The following is a 22,704-nucleotide window of genomic DNA, read 5'->3' on the forward strand; positions in this document are numbered from 1 at the left end:
GTCTTTTCTGGTTTAAATATTAACTCTCCCTTCCAAATTTATTTCTAATCTTAGTCACTTAATATACCTGAGTCACAGATTAATGAAGAAATGTCTAAAACTGAGTAGACTGACTAAAATTAGAGTCACTCTGTGGAAGTATCATACTATTGGACTGTAATTTACATCACTCTTTTTGCCAACAGTGTGGCAATCATTTTTTATCCATACATATGGAAAAATGTCTACTCAAGGCAAGAAGAAAAGTTACAGTAATTACTTGGTCAGAACTCCTGGGTAATTGTATATACAATGTGAGAGAGTAACTCAAAGCTCCTCCTTACTTAAAGAGAAAAAGCAGCTGAAATTCAGGGAATGGGACTTAAGACGAGATGTAAGAAATAAGGGAAGGCAATGAGGCAAAGCAGATTTGCCAGGATGCAATTAGATTCCAGTATGGTGTTTCTGAGGTCTCAATGCTTCTGGGTGAGGTCGTTTTCCAGAGTTTGACACACAGAGAGCTGGGATATAAGCAGCTTAATGGTCTGAAGGGAGAGGACCTTTGAGCTGTCTTGGACCACAGGTGGCTGTGAACAGGTATCTCCAAGTGGGACACAGGGGGACTCTTTACTTGGGCCATTACTTCTGCTCACTGATACTCAACCTTTTGCCCATTGAGGAATGCTGACAAAACTGATGTATTTTCACTGCAACCAAGGGAAGTTTTTAACAGGACCCTTTATACATATATATAAATATTTATATGCATATCTATGTGTGTGCATGTGTATATATATGTGTATATACATATCTATATATCTATCTAGCTCACTGTCTTGGTTTAGGTATTTAATTGCAAATGTGTGTACATTAGCCTTCATAATCAAGTGTTTCATTCAAGTGTTAGAAATCTCGTGATTCACCTTAAAACTGCAAACTGCTGCTAAATGATGCTTGTAACCCTTTAAATGAATACTGTTGACCAAGTCTGACACTAAGACTAGATCCGGCTGCACTTACGCTCTGTCAGGAGTTTAGAAAGCAAAAGGGTCTGTTCCGAACCTCGAGATTTAACAGAAGGATCTCCCTTACTCCTTTACATCACACTGGTCCAATTCTGTATAGAACACTTAAGCCTGATTCTGTGTAAATCATTATCGGTTCTGACACCATTTCCTTTTGTATGTAGTAGAATGAACCTTGCATCAAATTCTGTTGAATCACACCTCTATAAATTTGTATTAAAATCACTTTGCTGCCATCTCTGATGGTGATTTTTTGAGTGGTCCCAAATACTCTTTTCACAATAGAGTCAAGCTACAGGCACAGCCCGTCTGGAAGAAAAATGGAAGTGTACAGGAAGTACTGTTCACCACCTGTGCACAGAAAGGAACAGTTTGGTTTTCATATGCACTGGCCTGGTACATAAATCATGAGTAGATGATGTTGCAGAGCTGATTTTGAGCCTTCCTGGATCCACCAAAGGCTGCTGGATTAAGAGAGAGACTTGTGCTCAGACTGTGTCTACCCAGAGCTTAACTGCTACTTTGGCTGCTTCTACAGTGGGATTTTGCCTTTCTAAATAAACCTCCCTGCTTCCAGTGCTCACTTTTGTCCCTGTTGTGCACAAGGAAAATCACAGCCTTCCTTACTTGAAGGAGAGAGAAAAGAAGAGGTAGCCAAGGCATACAATGAGCCACAGATGCTTTAGCTGGAATTGCTGTGCCCCATGTACAAAGGGGCAAGTTCTCCTCTCAGAGCATCACAGAATGCTTTTTCTCTGCACTAACAGATTTACAATCTGTAGCTCTTGGATGCTTTTTCATAACAAAGAGGAGTGAGACCAAAAAGGCATTTTCCCACCTAAAATGCTATCTGGCATCCATGGGGATGTTAAATGGGCTACCAGCATTACCTAGCTGATCCAACAATGCTCTATAGCCATTTCGGAGGTGCAGGCTAATGGAAAGTAAACCCTCCTATATGGATTTCTGGAGCAGGATGAAGTGCTTGCCTGGCTGAAAGTCACTGCCCCTGCTTGGTTTACTCCATTACCCACCTCCACTACAAGTAGCTGGGAGCAGGAAATGATAATGATATAATTTTGCATAATCCCAGTCTGAAATTCTCCTACTGGTAGTTTTCTATTAAGATACATACACATGGATCAATTTTCAATATCTCCAGCAAGACTAATTGCAGGGACTGCTATTGCAGGTTGTGCTTGCTTGTGGCCACACTATGCTATGCTAATGTAACACATTCTCCTCGAATAAGGCTGTTCTGAGCACGCATCCTAATTTCATGGTTGACAGCCAGATAATGCAGACAGCTGATTTTCTCCCCAAAAAAGAAGCAAGATCAGGGACCTGTGAGCTAATTTCTCAAAAACGGCCTGCTATTGTTGGAACCGGTAATGTGTCATCAGCATTCATCACTGCTGCCACAGTGGGAAGGGGGAAAGGGAAAGAAGAAAAACAGAAGGAAGGGATTTTATACTTTTTGATCGTACTATGAAACAAACTGTAGGTAGCACACACTGTTGAGTCTGGAGACAGCAACCACGGGTTTTGTCAGGTAGGCTTAAATACAACTATGTGTATTTAGTACACAAGAGTTAGATTTATTATATTCTAACATAAACTTTCTATTTCCATTTGTGTCTTTGGACAATAATTTCTTGGCAGCTTTACCTGTGATATTTCTTTATAAACTTTAATTATATTTCTACTTCTATATCCATATTTATAATACCTGTAAGATTTTTGCACCAAAAATGCTGGGCAGTCTTCCCCCTTTAGTGCTTTTACACTGCTTTTAAGATCAGGGTCACATATGGAGTTCAACAAATGGCAAAGCCCCTGTGACAGCTATCTGCAAGCCATGTGCATCAAACTTTCACCATAGCATTGCTGAATCATTATTTGAAGGCTTTATGTAGATAGACAGGTAAAATGGCCAGAGAATATTGCCAGTAGTGATGTAGGCAGTCATTAGAAAATCTCATTATATTCAGCAATCTGTACAACGAATCGCTTTTCCTCTCCCAGAAAAGTGAAAACCTTAGCTTTAAATTAAATGTTTTCTTTTTCATCTCTCAGGAACTTACCAGGCAGACAGATATCCAGTGCCTATAAGAAAAGAATACCTGGTCTGAAATCTAATCATCTTGGTCCAACTGTTTTAGTGTCATTTTTAAAATGCATCTTACAGACTTACTCTATCCAGTCTGGCATCTATTCAGTATTTTCTAACCTAATATCCTGTATGGGGTTCTGATTATTGTGGGGACAAGGAACAAAGAAATGGTGGCTAGGAAGCCATCAGATAGAGCAGCTGTATCCTATTTTTCAAGGGAGTTTAATGGCATCAGTATATATGGAACAATGGAATTTGCTCCAAGAGAATCAAGATCATGGTGGTGAGTAAAAATAGATACAGAAGAGGCAGACAAAGATTCTGCATAGTTGGCAGGCTCAATTTCCCAGTAAATCCTTCTGAGCTTGTTTAGATGAGTGGTTCAAGACAGCTGACCTGCCAGGAATAAATTATGTGCATGTGACATACTTTTGCACTTGAAGGTTTCATCCATATGAAACCCTACTTTGTAATTACTGGATAACTGAATTTCTTCTAAAAGATGTGAATGCTGTGCTTGTGAATTCTGTGCTGTTCCCTCATCAGTAACAATACATACAATTTAATACAACCCAACTCTTATAAACCTAACAGTTTTCATCACTAGGTCTCAGAGTTTATTACAAGGACATAAATAGCTTACAAGAAAATAAATACCCATTTTGCAGATGAAGAACTGGAGGTTATTCAGTTCAGTGAGGATCATTGAGGTTCATTCATCCTTCATATAAATGGTTGTCATGGCAGGGTAATAAAAGAGTTTGGTGGCCACCCACATCCCAGTGGAAGCATTTCTTTCTGCTCACTTCCGATAGAGCAACGTCTTACAGCAAAACTATGAGTTTCTATGACTATATTACCTTTTTTAAGATGCAATGATTAAACCAAGAGGCAAATAGACAACACCTATAGCATTCAACATGGAAAATCAGGAAAGTGAGAATTTGTTAAGCATCATTCAGTATTTTCAAAAGCAGTGACCAAGATCGAAGTCTTCTTCGATCTTGGAGGACTCATAGACACTTGGTTTTGCTTACCCAATACCCACTTCATGATCAGCAATTCTGTCCATGAAAACTGAGTTGTTTTGACTCTAAATATTTGTTTTGGATGATCCGTGATGGTCTCATTGGGGAGATTTTTCACTCCTTCAAACCGATCTGATGCATTCACTACTAACAGTCCAAGGAAGATTGTGAAAGAAACTGCATGTGCCACAAACTTCATGAAAGGACTTCGGAGGGTCCGACCCAGCTGCAATGAAACATACAAGATATAAGATCTATTTTCCCTTATTTACCTCCTGAAATGACATTCCCATGGAAGTTGGAACCATTTGACCATGGTGAAAAGGATTCAGAAATGATTTCCAGATTATGAACTAAATGGGGCTTTGATTTGTTCATGTTGTTCTTTACTTTTGGTAGACGTTATGCATTGGCAGTTTAAATTATGTCCCTTGGGTGATTTTCTATGCATGGCAGTATTTTACGTTACTCCTTTATAAACAAATATAATATCTAATTGTCCTGGCCATGTGGCAAGTGGAAAATGAACAGACAGGACATTTATATAGGAGACACGCTTGTGTGTATACAAGTTATATGAATGTACTCATGTGTGGCAATATAAATCCTAATGATGGGCCTTCTTCTCATCCTTACTTCATTGTTATATATTAGAACATTTTATTAATGTTGAATTCTTGGTTCATTAACAACGTGCAGAAAATAGTCTTCAGTTTAAATATTCTTTAATGTTTGTAATATGCTTTGATATGACAGTCTCTTCTTGTTATTACTACTTGTTATTACTACTCCCCAGAACACAAGGATTTATTTCAAGACATTAAGCTGAGAATCAGAGCAGCAGATCCCTTCACTATAGCTAATATTGATCCCATTCTTCTTGAAAAGCTTTCTTTCTTAATTAATTTAAATAACACTTTTTCATTTTACATTTTCTGTGACCTAAATAAACGTTACTCCAGAAAACTGTCAGAGTAGAAGCATTTTTAGGAGCACAAGGACTGACGCCTGCAGTGTTACGACACAATAGATTGGAAGTGGTGTCCTGTATGTGCCCTTTCCAAAACCACCTCAAAGCAAATGGGACTTTTTTGCACTATATTATTCATTGATTCATTTCCATTGATGACATAGCATCCTTCAAATTGTCTTAATATCCACTGACTTGATAATAAACCCCCTTATTAACATGCTGTCTTTTTTCTGAGGCCAGTAAGGAGGTTTTTAAGTACGTATATCTCACACTCAATCAAACCCCAAGTTTCTTTAATTTTCTCTAGGTATATTATGGCAGATGTAGAAATAAATGAAGTGTGTTAAGCCAGTCCCAACACTTGTGATGCTGGTTCCCTCCTCTGCCATAAAGCTTGGTGCAATGTGAGTCCTCAGCAGCTTCTTACAGCTGGTGTTGGGTAGATTTACTCTTTGTAGCAGAACTTACATTTCTAATACAGAGCAGATGGGGTGATGGGATGTGTTTGAACAATATCCTAATTGTTATGTCATAATCTCAAAGGTTTTTGTGTCTGAGAGAGTTCAAATTGCAAGAGTAAAGAGGAATAACTATAAGTATATGGGGCTTTACCAACAAAGGTTTAAGAAAGTGCATTAGCAATCTGTACAGGACTCATTTCTACCCTGAATTCACTAAAACAGAAGCAGCAGCACTGTCTATTGAACTATGAATTATCTCCAAATACTTATTTTTTTGCTGTCTACAGAAACTTTAAAAAGAGACCTGAGATTAAAGTAGTGTAGCTTTGGTTACCAGAGAAATAATCACATACATTACAGAACCAAATGAATTCTGTGGGTAATTTCACTCTGTTCTCTACTGATTTAGCAAAAGTCTGCCTTTAGTCAGTGTCACATCAGCATTTTATTCCCCGTATTACAGTGGAAAGCTTACAATTTTTTCTTGAGCTGATGCTTTTCAATATCTTCTCAGAAATTTGATTTTTAGCTAAGAGCTAGAGGATACGAATGTGTTGACTAGAATATTCTGTAACAAATTAATGGAGCATCAATTCCTCCTGTCAGCCTAATGCTTTATGACAACAAGATGCATTTTTCAAGCAACATGGTACAGTTAAATTCAAGGTAACTACTTGGATGTATCAATTTCTCTATTACATTTAAAAATCAAACCATCATCTTCCATCAAATTGGGATTGCAGGAAAGCGCCTGCCTGTCACTGTTAAGACAGGAACACACTGTGAATACACAGGTTCATTCCTAAAACTGCCCATTTCATGACTTAGCATCCTATCTATATTATAGGAATATAGTGCAATGTGCAGACATGTCAAGATGAAAATATATAAACTGTGATATTCAAACAAAGTTTTCCAAATGCAAATGAATCTCTATTCCAAGAGACAAGAACAAATAAGGACAGAAACATCATAAAGAAAAAAGACATTAATATTATCAGTATTGTGCTCACAGCAAAGCATAAAGAATATTTCAGTAATTTCGTGTAGCTTAACTGGGCAGAAAAATACTCAGAGTAGAAAGACAGAGATACAGCTTTAGGTGCAGTGAACTACTCAAGTTTGGTGCTTAAACAACGATGAATCTGTCACAGCAAGAGCTACAGTCCAGAAATCCCCAGCATGGCTACATGAACAACCCAGGCAATGAGAGCTGTGTGTTAGAACACCACTGCCGGTGTTCTAACATTTGAATGGGCCCTTCAACTGGCCAGAGAGACAAGAAACTCTGTAAGTTCTGCACAGTCCAGTCTCACTTGCTCTGCTATTATATTTTTGGGCAGCAGACGGTGCAATTTTTCCATTCTATCTCTTGTCTGTTTTGAAACACATTTTGGACACCAAAATCAAGCAACAGTTAATTTCATTGACGTGGTCTCCATGAGATGGGTGAGTCAGCAGAGATATTTCAGGATAGGATAGGCTGACACTCTGCAGCTCTTGTCAACAGTTTGTGTATCCAGAGGTGAATGAACCCCTGACACTAAAATTGGTTTTAATAAAGACAGCTCCGTGCAGAACAAGACTTACAAGCTCACTTGCAAACTCAATTTCTCTAATAGAATGTACTTTTCTTGAAGATATTCTGAGGGATACCAAGCATTAAACATGTTTTATCGTCTCAGATGTTCTGCAAGACTGTTTGCAGAAGGCTTTTCTGATTGCACTAACATAAATCTTTTTAAATTACAGCCTTTCCTTAATACCCATCTGTGGATCTATAATTTCTTGGACTTGACAAATTTAGAAAGGATTTCCCACTGGCTTTTAAAGGAAATGGAAGAAGATGTTTTGAAGCCTGAATACATTACCAGTGCCAGGGTCCATTTTGATCAAATATAAGTACCTCTGATAAGCCTCCGGCTGAAGACCTCTGCCTTGTAAGGGATGATGTTGCTGGTTATTGCTGAATGCAAAATGATCTACCCTGCCTCCCCATCCTTTCATAGCAAGAGCAATATCACTCAGATGCACATGTATTTATACTGAAGAACAGATTCTTTCAGGATGGAAACCTCACTATGGATTTCATACCACAGACCACTCAAGCTTTTAACTAAGCTAATAGTTGGCTCTGGCTCTTTGACCTCTAGGTCTTGGCAAAAGCCTTCTGCTCTGTCTGATGCTGTGAGCTGTAGTACAGCCCTATTTAGGTGCATGGCAGTATTCCAAGTCTCATCATCTTTTCCCTCAAAATCCTAAAGATTGTATGATTAGGTCTAGTATTCTCTGCAGAACTAAGCAGTCTCCTAGGGCTTGCCAGAGTTTCAGGCATATGTGCCATAATAATGCTCCACTAACTAAAAATACAAGATCAGAAAGAAGAAGGAAAAGGAAGAAAGAAGCTTTGAATAAGGCAGGAACCTTAAAAAAAAAGTACATAAAAAAGAATGAGAGCTTAAACATCAGAGTTAACTAAAAGGGCAACAAAAATCTTCTTTAGTTATCTCCCATTTTGGTGATTCTTCTATTCTTTTTTTCATCCCACTGCCATGTTGTTGTCTCCTATTTCTTGCTCCTATTCTTTCCTTGTCACCCATCATCTTACCCTCTTCTCCCCTCATGCCACCTATTTTACATGTAAATATGAACCTCAGACTGTGTCTAATAGCTCCATTTGTGTATATCAAGCACTCCTGCAAGCTTTCCTTCCTCTGGGGCAATCTTAGAGGATAGCATGAATCACTTCCCAACCATGTTACAGAAAAACATGTGATTTCATTCCCACCAGAAAAGCCATGCACCCTAATGAGTTTGTACCTTGCTGCAGGGAGCGATCCAGTAGGCTATGGCAAGGAAGGGCAAGCCAATGGAGACCCCAAAGACGGCCAAGAACTTCACAGCTATAGACTGCTGCCGTAAGCCTGAGAGGTTTTCATACCACATGGTGAGCAATTGCTGCTGGCAGTTGGGATGAGCAACAAACTGCAAGAGAAACAGAAACAGAAATATCAGGAGCATTGTCTGAAGAGGATGAGATTTCAGTGAATAACCTGCTCAGATTGCCAGTGGAACAAGACAGGGCATGTATTTGTTGTCCGACATAGCTTAGGGTTTCACAAGCAGAGAACTGCAAACCAGGCACCCAAAATCCCCAGGAACTTGGCAGAAGGTTTTTGACTCCTGCTTCTTGCCTTCTCCAGGTAATGGTTTTGGCAGACAGCAGATGGCCTGGACCAAAACGCAGCATCCATCAATGGCCAGCACTGACAAAGTGCCTCTGTGGGCACATCACCTCTTGAGGGAAGGCACTCTACGTGGAGATTCAGAAGAGGAACAGAGAGGCACTTTGATGTCAAGCTGATAGAAACCTCGGATAACTTGCTAAAGAGGCCATTGAAATAGTAGCTCAACACAGCACTAGGATGATATTGCTGTTTTCACTGCATATGGACCCAAAGTGAACTATTCCACCCAGTTCCCCTTCTCCTGTAAATATTAAGAGGTCTGGCTGGTATTCTCCTACTTTGAATGCTTTATCTCAGAGCTCCTCTCAAAAATGACAGCTCATTCTTTACTGATCAGGCAAAATGATAAATTCAAAAGCAGAAAGAAAAGCTCTGGTACAGAATGTACGTGTTTTGTATCCTGCAACTGAGAGTGTTCTTCAGTTTATTGTTCAGAGGAAAAAGAAAAGGGGAACAGCAGACAACTGAAAAGGGCAATTTCTTAATAGCAAAATTACAGAATCACTGGATCCCCTGGAAGAGTTTTATAATAAAACATTAAACTTCTTCATTTCATATTGTTCTTCAGGGTGATTGAATTTAGGATGTGACTGCCCTTAATCACAAAGGAAGATAATTAAAAGGCAAAAAAAAGCTGAAAGAAAAGACAAAATATAAATAAGTTGCTGATGCAGCTGATTGCATTAGTAGAACCCAGTGTTTCATTTATGAGTTGTGTGGCTGAATAAATGTTCTTGGGAGAAAAATGTAAAACCCTCGACTCTTCCAAAAAGCATTTCTGGAGGAGAGGGGGAGGATGAAGGGGGAACAGAAAGGAAGAGAGAATGAAAAGCAGAGGTTAGTAAGGGCCTTTGTGGCTGCTGTTGCCACTGCCTGGCAAGGTGGCCACAAACCACATCTGGCAGCTGCCCCATTGCCCAGCTTCAGCCCTTTAAGGTGCAACCAGGCAGGAGAATTTCAGCTGTAACCTGTAGTTTTATTTGAACTGAGAAGTAGAGAATATTCGAACTGTGCTTTCATCTTCACTATCTATGAACCGATGATCAAATAGCGAATTTAATGCCCCTTTTTCTAGATGTTTGCATAATAACAAAACCATTACTGCGAGTTTAAATGATCGGTTCATTGCTAGTGCAGAATGAAATACAGTTGCACAGTAATTAGGATTGCCGTGGAATAGCACATTTCCTTCTGTAACAGCACATTAGCAGCTATTTAAAATGTGCTTCTTCAGATGAATTACACTTTGGGGTCTGCATTTCTCAAAATGAACAGAATAGAAAAGGCTTTACCCCTTGCACTGAATAAATCTATCAGAGTGAAGATATTTGATAGGTGCTTTTAGCCTCTTTTGTCTTCAGTCTTTTCCTAGAAATGTTAACATTTTAATACACTTTCTTATGAGCTGCTTTCACAAAAAAGAAGAAAGCTTTCTAAAAAGATATTCTATAAATCATGAGTCCTAACCCTTCTGAGCATCTAAGTTTAAGGTTGAGGTGATGGCAGCAGTCTTGCAAGGAAGCATTTCCTAATGTCCAGTGTTCATGTTTGCACTGTCGTTGCTAGGGCTTAGCATCTTTCTGACAAATGGACAGAAAGATGAAGTGGAAGGAGGCAAAGCACAGAATTGATTCCCTTTGTAAAGTTTATCTTCAGATATGATGAATTCAATATGGAAAGGAAAATTACGCTGGTAGATACGCAGACTTCTGAGTTGAAGGGTCAAAGCAACAGCCAGTTTTCTGCCTGCTCTTGTAATTGTTCATTGCACCATGAGAATTGGTTCAGACAAAAAAATTCAGTTGGCCTTGGCCATCAGACAGTCATAGACTTTTTCTGGTTGGCATTTCAGAGAATTCATCAGACTTTTTAATATGTTCAGTTTTTCCCCTCTGTCTGTGAACAGGTACAATGAAAATACAAATATAGGAAAATCAAGCAGGAATTGCCATAAAACTAAGTTCAGTGGAACAACTTATCTTGTTCAAGGCAACAGAGATTAGCAGTATGCCATAGAGCCTTTATGCTGTTCATCTTACTCTAATTTTTACAAACAAATGAGAGAAAAATAAGAACAAGGTAAGAAAGAGCATGAACGAGTTTTGATTTGTTATTTGCTTACAGCAAGCAGTACAGTTTTTCATTATGTTTACTTCATCGAATATTCACAGAATCCCAGCCTGGTTTGGGTTGGAAGGGACCTTAAAGCTCATCCAGTCCCACCCCCCTGCCATGGGCAGGGACACCTTCCACTGGAGCAGCTTGCTCCAAGCCCCTGTGTCCAACCTGGCCTTGAACACTGCCAGGGATGGGGCAGCCACAGCTTCTCTGGGCACCCTGTGCCAGCGCCTCAGCACCCTCACAGGGAAGAGCTTCTGCCTGAGAGCTCATCTCAGTCTCCCCTCTGGCAGGTTCAAGCCATTCCCCTTGGCCTGTCCCTACAGGCCCTTGTCCAAAGCCTTTCTCCTGGTTTCCTGCAGCCCCTTTAGGCACTGGAGCTGCTCTAAGGTCTCCTCTTAAGGAGCCTTCTCTTCTCCAGGCTGCACAAGCCCAGCTCTCTCAGCCTGTCTTCACAGCAGAGATGCTCAAGCCCTCACAGCATCTTTGTGGCCGCCACGTCCACTTATGCTGGGTACTCCAGAACTGGATGCAGTACTCCATGTGGGGCTAATGAGAGTGAGCCCTTGGACAACACCAGCCTTCTCTCTATTAACATTTCAGAAACTGAGCTTAGATCACATCAAAGACATTACAGAGCCATTTAGCTTTCCCTCTTCTCTGGGAATGGGCACTGACACCAAGTTAAAGATTACGCTAATACTTTCTTAGTGTCATAGACACAGAAAAGAGTTTGGCACAAAAGCTTCAAGGCAGAATTCTTCAAGTTGTAATGAAAACTGGTGATGTGTTGCATTTCAGACACCTAAATGATGCTGTGCTTTTTCAAACTTCCCATTAAATGCTATTTTCCTTTCTGTAGTACTGGAAAATCAGGCTAGGAAGCTTTTAGGGGCAAACTGCGGCTCCTCCTGTGCTTCAGCCCAGAAGAAGAGAAAGGCAGAAAGCTTTGCAACGAGACCCCTGTGGCTGGGGCTGCGCAGAAGGGAGATATCACTGATTGAAATGGAAGCACTGGCAGTCAAGGGGATTGTGTGAGTCCAAAAAGAACCATTTAAAAGCATTAAGTGCTTTATCTCCTGGACAGAGCGAGTCCTCCCAAGCTAATAAAAGTAATGTATCAGGATCTGGGCAGCTCGAGCAAAGTGTTTTCCAGCGCTGCTGCATTCACAAACCACAGTGGGTGCTTTTCTGGTCCCATGGCACAGGGCCCCCAGTAGATGGCAGTGATTTTTTCCTTATACCATGCATACATCTCTGATTTAGGAAGAAAATTGTACTTCCTTTCAGCAAATTTCAATTTTTTTTTTTAAGTTAAAAAAGGCTAAAAAAAATAAATAAATAAACCCACCCATCAATCCGAACAGCCAGCTCAAATAATGAAGCTGTCAAAGGGGCATTTTTGAGAGTCACTGAAAGACACAGGAAAGTAATGACACCTCCAAAAGCCACAGTTCTGTGTTACAGGGGATTAAATGAGTCGAATATTTGTCTCGAATATGGAACAAAAACTCTCAAAGCCTTCAGTGGGAATTGAAAGGGCCCAAAAGAACTGTTTTACACATAGAAATACAGAGAGCACTGTGGATACAGCATTGAATGATAACTCTTCCACATCACTATCTAATTTGATGTATGACAGCTCTTTCTCGTAGCTTGTCATGGATATGCATTATGGAAAAGCTTTACAGCTCATGACAGAGCGAGGATTTTTTTTCTTTGCTCAAAAATGAGTTTCACTACAGAGACAATAAAGTACCTTTATATCTCTATAGCTGTAGAGAAATAGAAAGTTACTTCTGATAGAAATCACTGCAACAAAGAGACTTTCATTTTTTATTTTCTATTATATTGGACAGAGAAAGGGTCTGTGACAAGTACCCTGGTCACTGCTGCTGTTCTGTGTTAGCCATCTGCAAGTGCCTAAGCTGTCAGCGGTGAGGCACTATGCAAACCCCTACCTGAAACACCCCACAGCACCTATCTGAAGGGCACCTCTCTTATCCTGTGGCACCTACCAGATAACCTACAAAGATGACAAAACCCCAGGGGATTCCTGAGAGTCAGACAATGCTCCCACATCACACAGGAAAAAGAACAGAAAGAGATACCTATCTTGGACAGGAAAATGCTGTTAGCAGAAATAAGTGAACTTATGGATAGACAGGTAGAAGGCAGAGGTCAGCCTCAGATGATTGGAATTAATCATGCAGAAAAAAAACCTCACTATCTCGTTTATTACTGAAATAATTCCAATTCCCTTATGAGTACAGAAATCTACCACTGAAGCAAAGGAATTCATTGCTCAGACGGGATCATCCTGCTTTGCTAATGCACCCAACACTAAATAGCCAGGGGCTGAGGCAGGAAGGAAAGACTCATCAGTGACCCACTGCAAACACTTTAAAACCCTGCACACCTCAGAACCAAGATAAACTTGTGACTTTAATGTCCTGCTCTCACAGAAATACTCCTGTCCTGTCTTCCCCAGCTCGTCCCTTCTCTGTAAGCCTTATGGCAAACACTGGCAAAGTGCAGCAAACAAAAGCTGTCATTCAGGTGAGCAGCGGTGTGTTTAATCAGAGCCAGAGAAAAGGAGCTGCATAAATAGATTTTCAGGAGAACACTGGTAATGCCAAGGGACACTAGCAGGGACAGGGACAAGCCATTTTCTTTTGCCATCGTGTAAATGTGCTTATGCCCTTTGAACAGTCTTTCTGGGCTCATGATTACACATTTGTGTTTTGATGTAGCTCATCACTTCTGCAAGCTTCCATTGATTAACATGTTTTAGGCTGCAGCACCTCCTCACAGGAACCCCTGGCTGGGCGTGGAATGCTTCAAATAGCAGAGATCCTGGTGCAAATGCCAATGACTCACTTGAGTCAATCCTTACCCCTTGTGCTTCTGAAGTACAAGGGGAAATGAGGACATCACCAAGTGGATTGCATACATGGCTTTTCCCATGTTGCTAGGGATGTCACCAGGCAATACAGGAGCAGTGCTCCTGCAGGGAACCATGCGCTGCAAAAGCCGGGTGGGATCTGAACCACACACCTTGTGTGCTCAGAAAAGATGAAAGTATTGCCTGTCTCTGCTTTTGTGTGTTCAGCATCATCCTTCTCCCAGCAAAACCTTCTTCAGAGGGTGATATGAAATCATCCTTTTTCAGTGGCTTGCAGAAGATGCTGTGGGAGTATCAGCAAACATCGGCAGGGGTGGAAGAAACTCAGGGAAAGCTCGAAGCGGGATATTACTGCTCTTCCTCAAAGGGCAGAAAATACACTGCCATTTCACCAAAGAGGATCAGATGAATTAAAGGATAAACAAATGCCCACACGCACCTGATAGAAACACCCAGTACTAAAAATATTAAAACAAAACCTAATTTCATTGCTTTTAAACCACTCTTCACTTTTAGAGATTCCTTTGATATTTTTTAAGTGTTTTTAAGACTTGAAGCCTACGTAAAGACTCTGGATTTATACTGAATAAAATACTTTTTTTTAACTGAAACATGCTATTTTTTTGGGTGAGAAAAAGAAAAACCCAACCTTGAATAAAGAATAAAGGAAACTGTGCTGGAACAGGTTTTGATCTGGCAAAAGACCTCCCTACTTGCACAGTCATTTCACACAGTGCAGGGCAGGAAACTGAGCTCAATGGAAATCACTGAAGCTTCCTAGGAAATACAGAGTACAGGAAAAGGCCAACATATGCATCTGCTTTTTCCTATTTTCTCCTTTTCCTCTGCTCTGTGAACCTCCAAGTGAACAAAGAGCCTTTTCTTTTGCAGAAGCTATTCTGAGACACCTATGCAGAAGCAGATGGGATGTAATATATTTATTCCATGATCTGGAGTGCAGAAAAAACCCTGCCTTTTGGAAGAGCTTGTGCTATTAAACTATGACAAATGAGGTTGCCAGATGGTAAATACAGTTAGAAGTTGGCTCACCATTTTCTGTTGTGCCTCATAAGAGGAGCAAGTAAAACTGTAGAAAGAAATAGAAAACTACTTACCCTATTATTTATGAATTAAAAATAACAGGTAAAATTCCAGTCCAAATACTCATGCTGTGAGGCTGTGACCTTTTCACAACAGAGAAATTATATTGCTCTAATTATAGTTAAATTCTATCTGTGGCCACAGGCCCAGTTCTTAAAACGCTGCACCAGAGTAACCTTACAAGCGAGAGTAAATCAGCAGGTCCAAATCCATCATCAATACACAACAAGGAATTTCATGGAACCCTGTTCAACTTGGATAAAAGAAAATTCAACTGATCAAGACTTGTTTCAATGGGATCTGGCTGCTGCATAGGAACAAATGTGAGGAAAGGTCCTCTGAGATACTGCGGTTGCTGCAGACACACACAAAGGACATGAAGCAAGGAAACATCTCTGCCCTGAGGATATCTGCAGCTTTCCCTGTCCTTGGGGTTCATTTGACAGTCTAATGGCATCACACAAATATTCATGCTGTTCTTGCTCATCCTGTCGATGAGCTTTATGACAGTCTTGGTGAATATTCAGACCCGATATCTCGAGTCTAACATCAGCATTTATAAACTTGGCAGCAAAGGGAAAAGGGTTATAGTTGTAGGCAGAACCCAGGTGAGCTGGAATTACCAGGAAAAAAACCCCAACAAAAGAGCAAATTGTGCAACCTCATTCTCCGAGTTACTTCTAAGGCAACCCCCCCCCCCCAGAAATATTTGTTATAGTTTTAATAAAAAATTATGCCTTTCATAAGACCTTTCACCTGCACTTTTCTGAATGAAAACATCTTTCTTATTGGAGCCATTTGGCAGTGCTTGTATCAAATACCAAGATACTCTTGTATTTCCCAGCTTTATGGAAATCCAATACCTGGATCCACTTGCTGGTTGGCTTTAATAATCTAATCCCAAACTCTGATTTTGAGCATTTAAATCCTTAGCATTCGTTTACAACCGCATCTCTTCCCTGTGACTCAGCCTGCTCTATAAAAGCAAGCGTGTTCGGGATAGATCTTTTACTCCCAGCTAAATCTGTGAGTACATTAACAGGACTGAGATCTCACTTTGCAAGGGTGACAGGAAGACAGAACCAAAGCAGTGCGGGTCACCCCAGCATCACAATGCTTGTGTAATTGCCTCAGAACACCCATGTGGTGCAGCTCTGAGAAGGACATGGTGTGGTCCTGTGGTGTGGATGGAAACAAGATTCAGCCAGGCACCAGATTGTTAAATAGGAACAAAATAAAACCCAATAAAATCAAACTAATCTAATAGAAAGCAAAAATAATGAGGTAAATAAAACTGCCAGGACTACTTCAAATGCAATTTTCCCATTGAAAGAAACGCTCTCCAGTGATGAGGGAAAACACAAGATTAATAATCCTACTAGCAGTGGAAGGAATGGAGGGGGATGTTTTCATCATTCATGTAATACAAAATACATTTGTATTACATTTATATTTGAGTTGTACAACAAAAAATGTAGAGTTTAAGCAGATTCTTTAAATGGTTCAGTTTAATCCTTGTTCTGCCTAAAATTTCTTTAGAATTTAATTCCCCTGAGGCAAAGATAGAGTCTCTGTTTCATGTGAAGCATTCTGTTGTAGGGTTGTAAATATGCTGCCTGGCTCTTCAGTTTCATATTCTAGTGGGTGCATGTTTTCGGGAGAGATTAATTGCTAATACCTGTTTTCTCCTCTTTTTACATGAATGAATAAATCTTATCACTGAATTATTTACCTGAAAACCAACCAAATGAACCCATGAATTGGAAGTCGCAGCCCTTAACATTCCGGGATTTTCATCTCTGCAGAATCAAAACCACTTGAAAATCCTTATTATTTAATTATTCATCTGAAAACACGCCACAATAAAAAGCTACCAAATAAGCAGCTCCCTTCGGTGTCTCAAAAATATACAACCACAGTGGGCACAGAAGGAGATATTTAACATGCATTAACTTCTTCCTCCCCAAGAGAGTCAGTAAACTGTTTACCCTGGGCTATGTGGTGAGGAAACTGGGCTCAAACTCAGATGCCTCCAGTGTAGATGGCTTTGCTCCCAGCAGAGCTGCTGGAGAGAAAGACTCACTCACAGGATGAAACTCCTCTCAGCATGAGGTATGGAGTCCCAAAAACATACTCAAATGTAGACATCTACAGGTGTGTGACAAGAATCTCACATAGGAGAGCCATATCCTAGGCCAGTATCCATGCGGATTTGAGCATCACTTAGGAAGATTTCCTCAGTAACTTGAAATTCTGAATCTTACTATTTTTTTGAGGGGTTATACTCATCCCCATTTGACTTCCCATCCAAAATGCACCTTAGCAGGCCTACTGCCTATGGGAAGATAGATGAAGGCAAAACTGGGGGCAACTAAGGTCAGGTTTAGAGCAGACCATAGTAACCGCTCTTTTCTAAGATAAATTTATTATTAATAAAGGTAATTTTAACTCCTTTCATCTTTGATGGACATCCATGCAATGGATCTGTTGTGTTCCTGTGCTCTCTTGACAGTGTCTTGAGGGACATCTAAGACCTTGTGGCACTTTGCAAATGAAAATAGTTAAGACTGCATATTGCAGTAAATTGGGAATAAAGCAAACAGCACTCAGAGTGGAGAAATGATTCATTTAAGCCTTGAGAGGATGGATGCATGGGCAGGAAATAACAAAATGAGATTCATCTTGGGAAAGAAAAGAAATTAAAACATCTGGGCAAAAGGAAATAATCAGAACCACAGATTTTAGTGGGAGGAAGGAACCTTGCTAATGAAATACTCAGAGGCATAGAAACACTTTCTGTGAGGAAGTAACTCCTTCCTTTTCCAATATTGTATGTCTGTAATATGCTATTAAAATATAAGAAGAAAAATTACATGGATAAGCTTAAGAGTCCAAAATGACCACACTGTTTCCACTGCTCACATAGCTATTAGATTACACTAGTACACTGTTGTCTGGTTCTCCAATGATGGAAACAAAAGACACTTTTCATACCACCACAGTCCAAGCCATCAGTGACTCCGTAAGATCTCTGTTAAATATCCCTGAAGTTAAAGAGTGGAAAAAGATTAACCAGGAATTACAGAAACAAAAGAAAAAGCCAGCTTCTTGGAAGCCTTTCTCCCTGAGTTCTCCTCCTTGAAACTTCACATGCAGATGGGAAAACATAACCATGTCCTGCTTCAAGCCGTATCTGTGCATGTTACAGTCACTGGGGTACAGAAATATCAGTGTCTATCCCATGGGAAATTCCCAATTTTCCTCCAAAACACCCACAGGAGAGATTTTCTGTGACCTACAGAGCTCTGAAAGCTGTGGAGCTGAAACACTCCATTTGGGTTACTGAAATGTAGCCTGCCATTTGTGCTAAGGCCAATGCACAGGCTGTGGGCAAGGCAGTGGGAAGTGTGCCCTCTCTGCCTTCCCCTTCAGTGATCCCTCCCTAGGGCACACCACTGCAGGAATCCTGTAGGATAACTGCAAACTGAGAGGACATGGAGCTTGCAGAGGCATAGCCACCCACACCATAGCACAGATCCACTCCTTGCTCTCCCAAAGGGAAGTGTTTCAGAACTCCTGGTCATGCCTGGGCTTCTCCTGCTCTCTGTTCCCCAGCTTATTTTCCTGTGCTTCTCTTGCAAACACCAAGCTTTTCCAGTTTGCCTTCCTAAGGATGTACTGTCTGAGCTCTGCCCCAGCCTTTAGGGGCAGTGTCCCTGCACATTTTGAAGGGCAGAGCTGTCTCTTCAGCAGGAGCAGGGCTGATTCTTTTGCCCATTCAGGCATTAACTTTCCCTAGCTCCCATAAGGGGTGGAAATGCTGCAAATGGGGGTCACATCCAGTGGTGAGAAAGTCCCTGGAAGGCAAGATATCGTGCAGGGTAAAACCATATCCTCTGAGTAAACCAATGGGGACCACAGGTTGTTGCAGCAGTTGGCAAGAACTGGGATTTATTATGCCCTGAAGAATCTGAGTCGCATGACCAGTGCAGCGAAAAACTATAAGCTAATGCAGCCGTGACTATTCTGTTTGAAGCATCCTCCATATGTTAATTATTAATAATACAGTTATGAGAAAAGTTCCTGTTCCAGCTCTCTATTAAATAGGATTTACTCAGCCATCTGGTGTTCTGTTTAATTCTTATTAATTTTTCTTTTCTTTTCCAAACCAAATTTGTGTGTCTTAATAGTAAGTAAATTAAAACTCATGAAAGAGAAAGGTGCTCCAGCTTTGTGATGCCTTTGAAGTGAGGTGCTGAGAAAACAGTGGTGGGCATACAAGGTTTGCAATTAAAAGAACACAGCCCCAATAATGCTGACATTGGGAAAGAAGGAGAATGAATGTCACCTCCTACAGAGATGCAACAGCTTTAGACCTGTTGACATATAAGCCCCCTGCCAATGTTAAAGGGTAATACGAAAAGAGCATAGCAGTACAGACAAAAAATAAGCATAGAAAATACAAAGAGCTATGTAAAGCTGATATACATGAGTAAAATGATGTTTTTTTTTCAAAGGCAGAGCTGTCCCAGCCTCTGTACCTATGCCTCTCACAGGTACAAATCACATGCTGGCTTAATTAGAAATGAGCTTACACAAAGGAAAAGCCTGTATTACCCTTGTATTTCCACTGTCTGATTGAAAACAAATCTGTTTAACTCTTTCAAGAAAAGAAAAGACATTATTCTGCAGTTTTCACCCAAGAACATGAAGTAAGCTCTCACTTAGATGTTGTAAGCCTGCATCAAGAACAGATGAGAGTATTTGTAACTTAAGAAGCTCAAGATTAGTTTTATTTTCCTGGGACCAGAACTCCAATTTAGCAGCTCAAGATATTTTTGGCTATAATACACCAGTGTGCATATACATATATGTATATATATAACATAATTCCTGTTTCACCTTAATACTGCTTTTAATTTTGCCATTTCCATTATAGCTGCTGGACTCCTCCACAACATTTGCTCTCACACTGTGACAGTTCCCCAGCCCTCTCCTACAGCACCCAAAGAAACCACCTGAGCAGGCTTGCTGCAGCATCAGCAGTGGGCTCTGTAGCTCTTCATGCACCCAACCTCTCTCCTCCCTTTGCCCAAGGCTCTGCACAAGTGGAGGAGAAAGAAATCAGCTCTCGAATGGAGAATGGAAATGTGAAGCACAGCTAAATAATATCAGGGGAGACAAAGGTTAAATTGCATCAATCCCGGTGGCATGGGCTAAAAGTCAATTTCTTGGAAAGAATCCAGGGCTCAGTAAATGCTCAAATGTTTGCAAATTATTTCTTTTGCCCTTGGCAAACTGTTCCCACTGTAATGATTATCAAGGAATTTTGAATCAAGACAGCTAATTTGAAGGAAGAAATTGCTGTGGAAATCTTGAGCAGAGGACATTTGAGCATGGTTTTCCTGGAATCCTGGGGTACAGTGATTATTAAGTTTTTTCAGAAAGAATTAGAGTAACACAGCGTTTTTTTAAAGACCACTTTGTCAACTACTGCAATTGTAGCTTTCTCCATGCTGCGAAATATGTACAAACAGAGTCTCTTAACTATTCAATATCCTCCAAGGTAAAGCCCTTCAATTATGTTACAGCCTCAAATATGATTTCTTGACAGCATCTCATATGTGCTAGTAGCATGCTTTACAGGATAAAAAAAAGGAAGCAAAGAGACAGACAAGTGAAGTCTGGAACTTTTGATGCTTTCTTGAATGACTTTCCAAGAGTCCCCTCAAATGTTGGAAATGAGGAAAAAAAGACAGTGAGTGATAAACTCATCCTTTCAACAGAGAACTGCCTTTTGTAGAGCAGCAGAGGGCTGAGGTAACAGGGAACTCCAATGGGAAGCGCAAAGGATCGTTTAGGGCCTGGACAATAACCTGGTGTAGGTACTAGTTGCAGGTTTACAGGAGATAGGAAGGCTTCAGTCCCCTTTTTATCCCTGATGCGCATACAAGGTTTTCCTGCACTAGTAGAGCATGATCAGTGAACAAGTCTATTAACATTGTGAAGAAAATTACTTTTGATTTGTGTCAGTTATTTAGGGGTAAAAAGATTAATATGTGCTTATGCAAGATTGTAATAAGTCTTATGCTAACCGGAGATAGACAATGCCTGTGCAAGCTTAGCACTGCTGCAAAGATATGGTTCACTGCTTAAAGGTCACAGGATGAGGAAGAAGATTGAAGGCAGAATAAGACCCCTAGCAACAGGATGGCACAGACTCAAACCATACCATGAAAGGACACGTATACAGGATGTGGACTGGATATAAGAGTGTATAAAAGGATGGAAACCAGGAGAACATTCAGGCGTCGTTGGTGGAGCGGAGACTCCCCTGCGCACCCAGCGCTGCTTTGCTTATTGTCTCTCAAATTATTAATCACTTGTAAATAAAATTAATTTGGATAAAGCCCTGTTTATGGGAAATTTTTATAACATCCAGCTCAAGGGCAAGTTGCCCCTGGACTTGGATTTTCAAGCAGGGATTTGACCTTCAAAACCAGAAACACAAGCAGCAGCGTTTGGGGCTAAAAGCTGCCACAAGGTTGATGGCTGCTCCCTGCAGTGCAGGTATGACGTGCACTGAACATGCAAAGGGTTTGCAGCCTCCACCTCCAAGCAAGTGTGACTTACTGGGAAACACAGTTGCTGAATCCAAGGTCAAGAACATACTGTGTTGGAACCAAAGTTAGGATTTGAAATTTAAACTGCATACATAGCATCAAAACTGCATCCCTAAAATGTTCAGATGGGCACAAGGAAGAAGGCAGCAAAAAAGTCATAGCTGATTTAAATACATAAAAGGCGTATTTCCCAGACTCTGGAAATAAGTGTGATAAAATGCAGACTGCATCAGCAGCTCTAAAAGTAAAATCATGGATATTAAATAGCAATTTTCAATAGAAATTGTTCTCTGAAAATTTTCATCAAAGAAGACCTACTGTAGGCACTTTGAGTGCTAATATAAAAACATGAATTAAGAAGCTGGTGGTAGAAATAGACTTTTTTAAACTTCAAATATTTCTTACAGTTTCAGATGTGAATGCAAATATGCAGTCTGGGTACTAACTTAATGAAAAAAAACCCCATAACAATTAACACTTCTCATTTTCTCAGACCATTCTGAAATACCTAAAATTACCTTGTCTAGGATTCTTCTTGCTGTTCATGGGAAAGAACCAATACAAAATTCATCAGGAACTCTATACTGATCTAAGTAAACACCTTTATTTCTCTGGCTCATTGGAAGCTTGCTGAGCTAGAGAATACAAAAGTGACCATCTGAATGCTGATACTAATAGTGGAGGCAGGGAGCAGGGATAGCAAGCACAACTGTAGTCCCTTCATTACTCCTACCCTGCCAACTAAACTTCCAGGACAGTAAAAGTGGCAAACACTGTAATTTCTGTGTCATTCGAATCCCAGAGTGCAGTCAGAAACTTGGAAAGGTCTGAATATCCCTGGGACTGTTCCTGGGTGAGTTACAGCCATGCACATCTCAGCTCCAGGGCTTGGCCTGGGCAGGCAGCACTGTCAGGCCAAGGGATGGGGTTTAGGGGTTCAGGTGCTGGGGGTGGGAAGTCACTTGGTGCTCCTGCCTTTCACACTTGGAGGGTCACATGGGAACCCAGGCCTCTGAGTCATTGCATTAGCTTTGAAAGTGACTTGAAATTTACTGAATCTGTCCAAGAATTGTTTAATTAAATATGTATAGCAATTCACTCCATCTTACCACTCTATTATGGGGGTGATA

At 40.5% G+C, this 22,704-nt stretch overlaps 1 protein-coding gene across 1 annotated transcript in view; it reads right to left on the bottom strand.

The window, feature by feature from the left end:
• The window catches only part of TRPC7 (transient receptor potential cation channel subfamily C member 7), a 66,273-nt gene that overhangs the window by 19,406 nt on the left and 24,163 nt on the right, over nt 1-22,704 (bottom strand). The window contains exons 3-4 of the mRNA XM_005147245.4: nt 8,400-8,564; nt 4,155-4,371 (exon numbers count right to left, since the gene is read on the bottom strand). Coding sequence (XP_005147302.1) covers nt 4,155-4,371; nt 8,400-8,564 — 382 coding nt within the window. The remainder of the gene's footprint in view (nt 1-4,154; nt 4,372-8,399; nt 8,565-22,704) is intronic.

Source organism: Melopsittacus undulatus, chromosome 10 (assembly GCF_012275295.1).
Source record: "Melopsittacus undulatus isolate bMelUnd1 chromosome 10, bMelUnd1.mat.Z, whole genome shotgun sequence".
Lineage (NCBI taxonomy): Eukaryota > Metazoa > Chordata > Aves > Psittaciformes > Psittaculidae > Melopsittacus > Melopsittacus undulatus.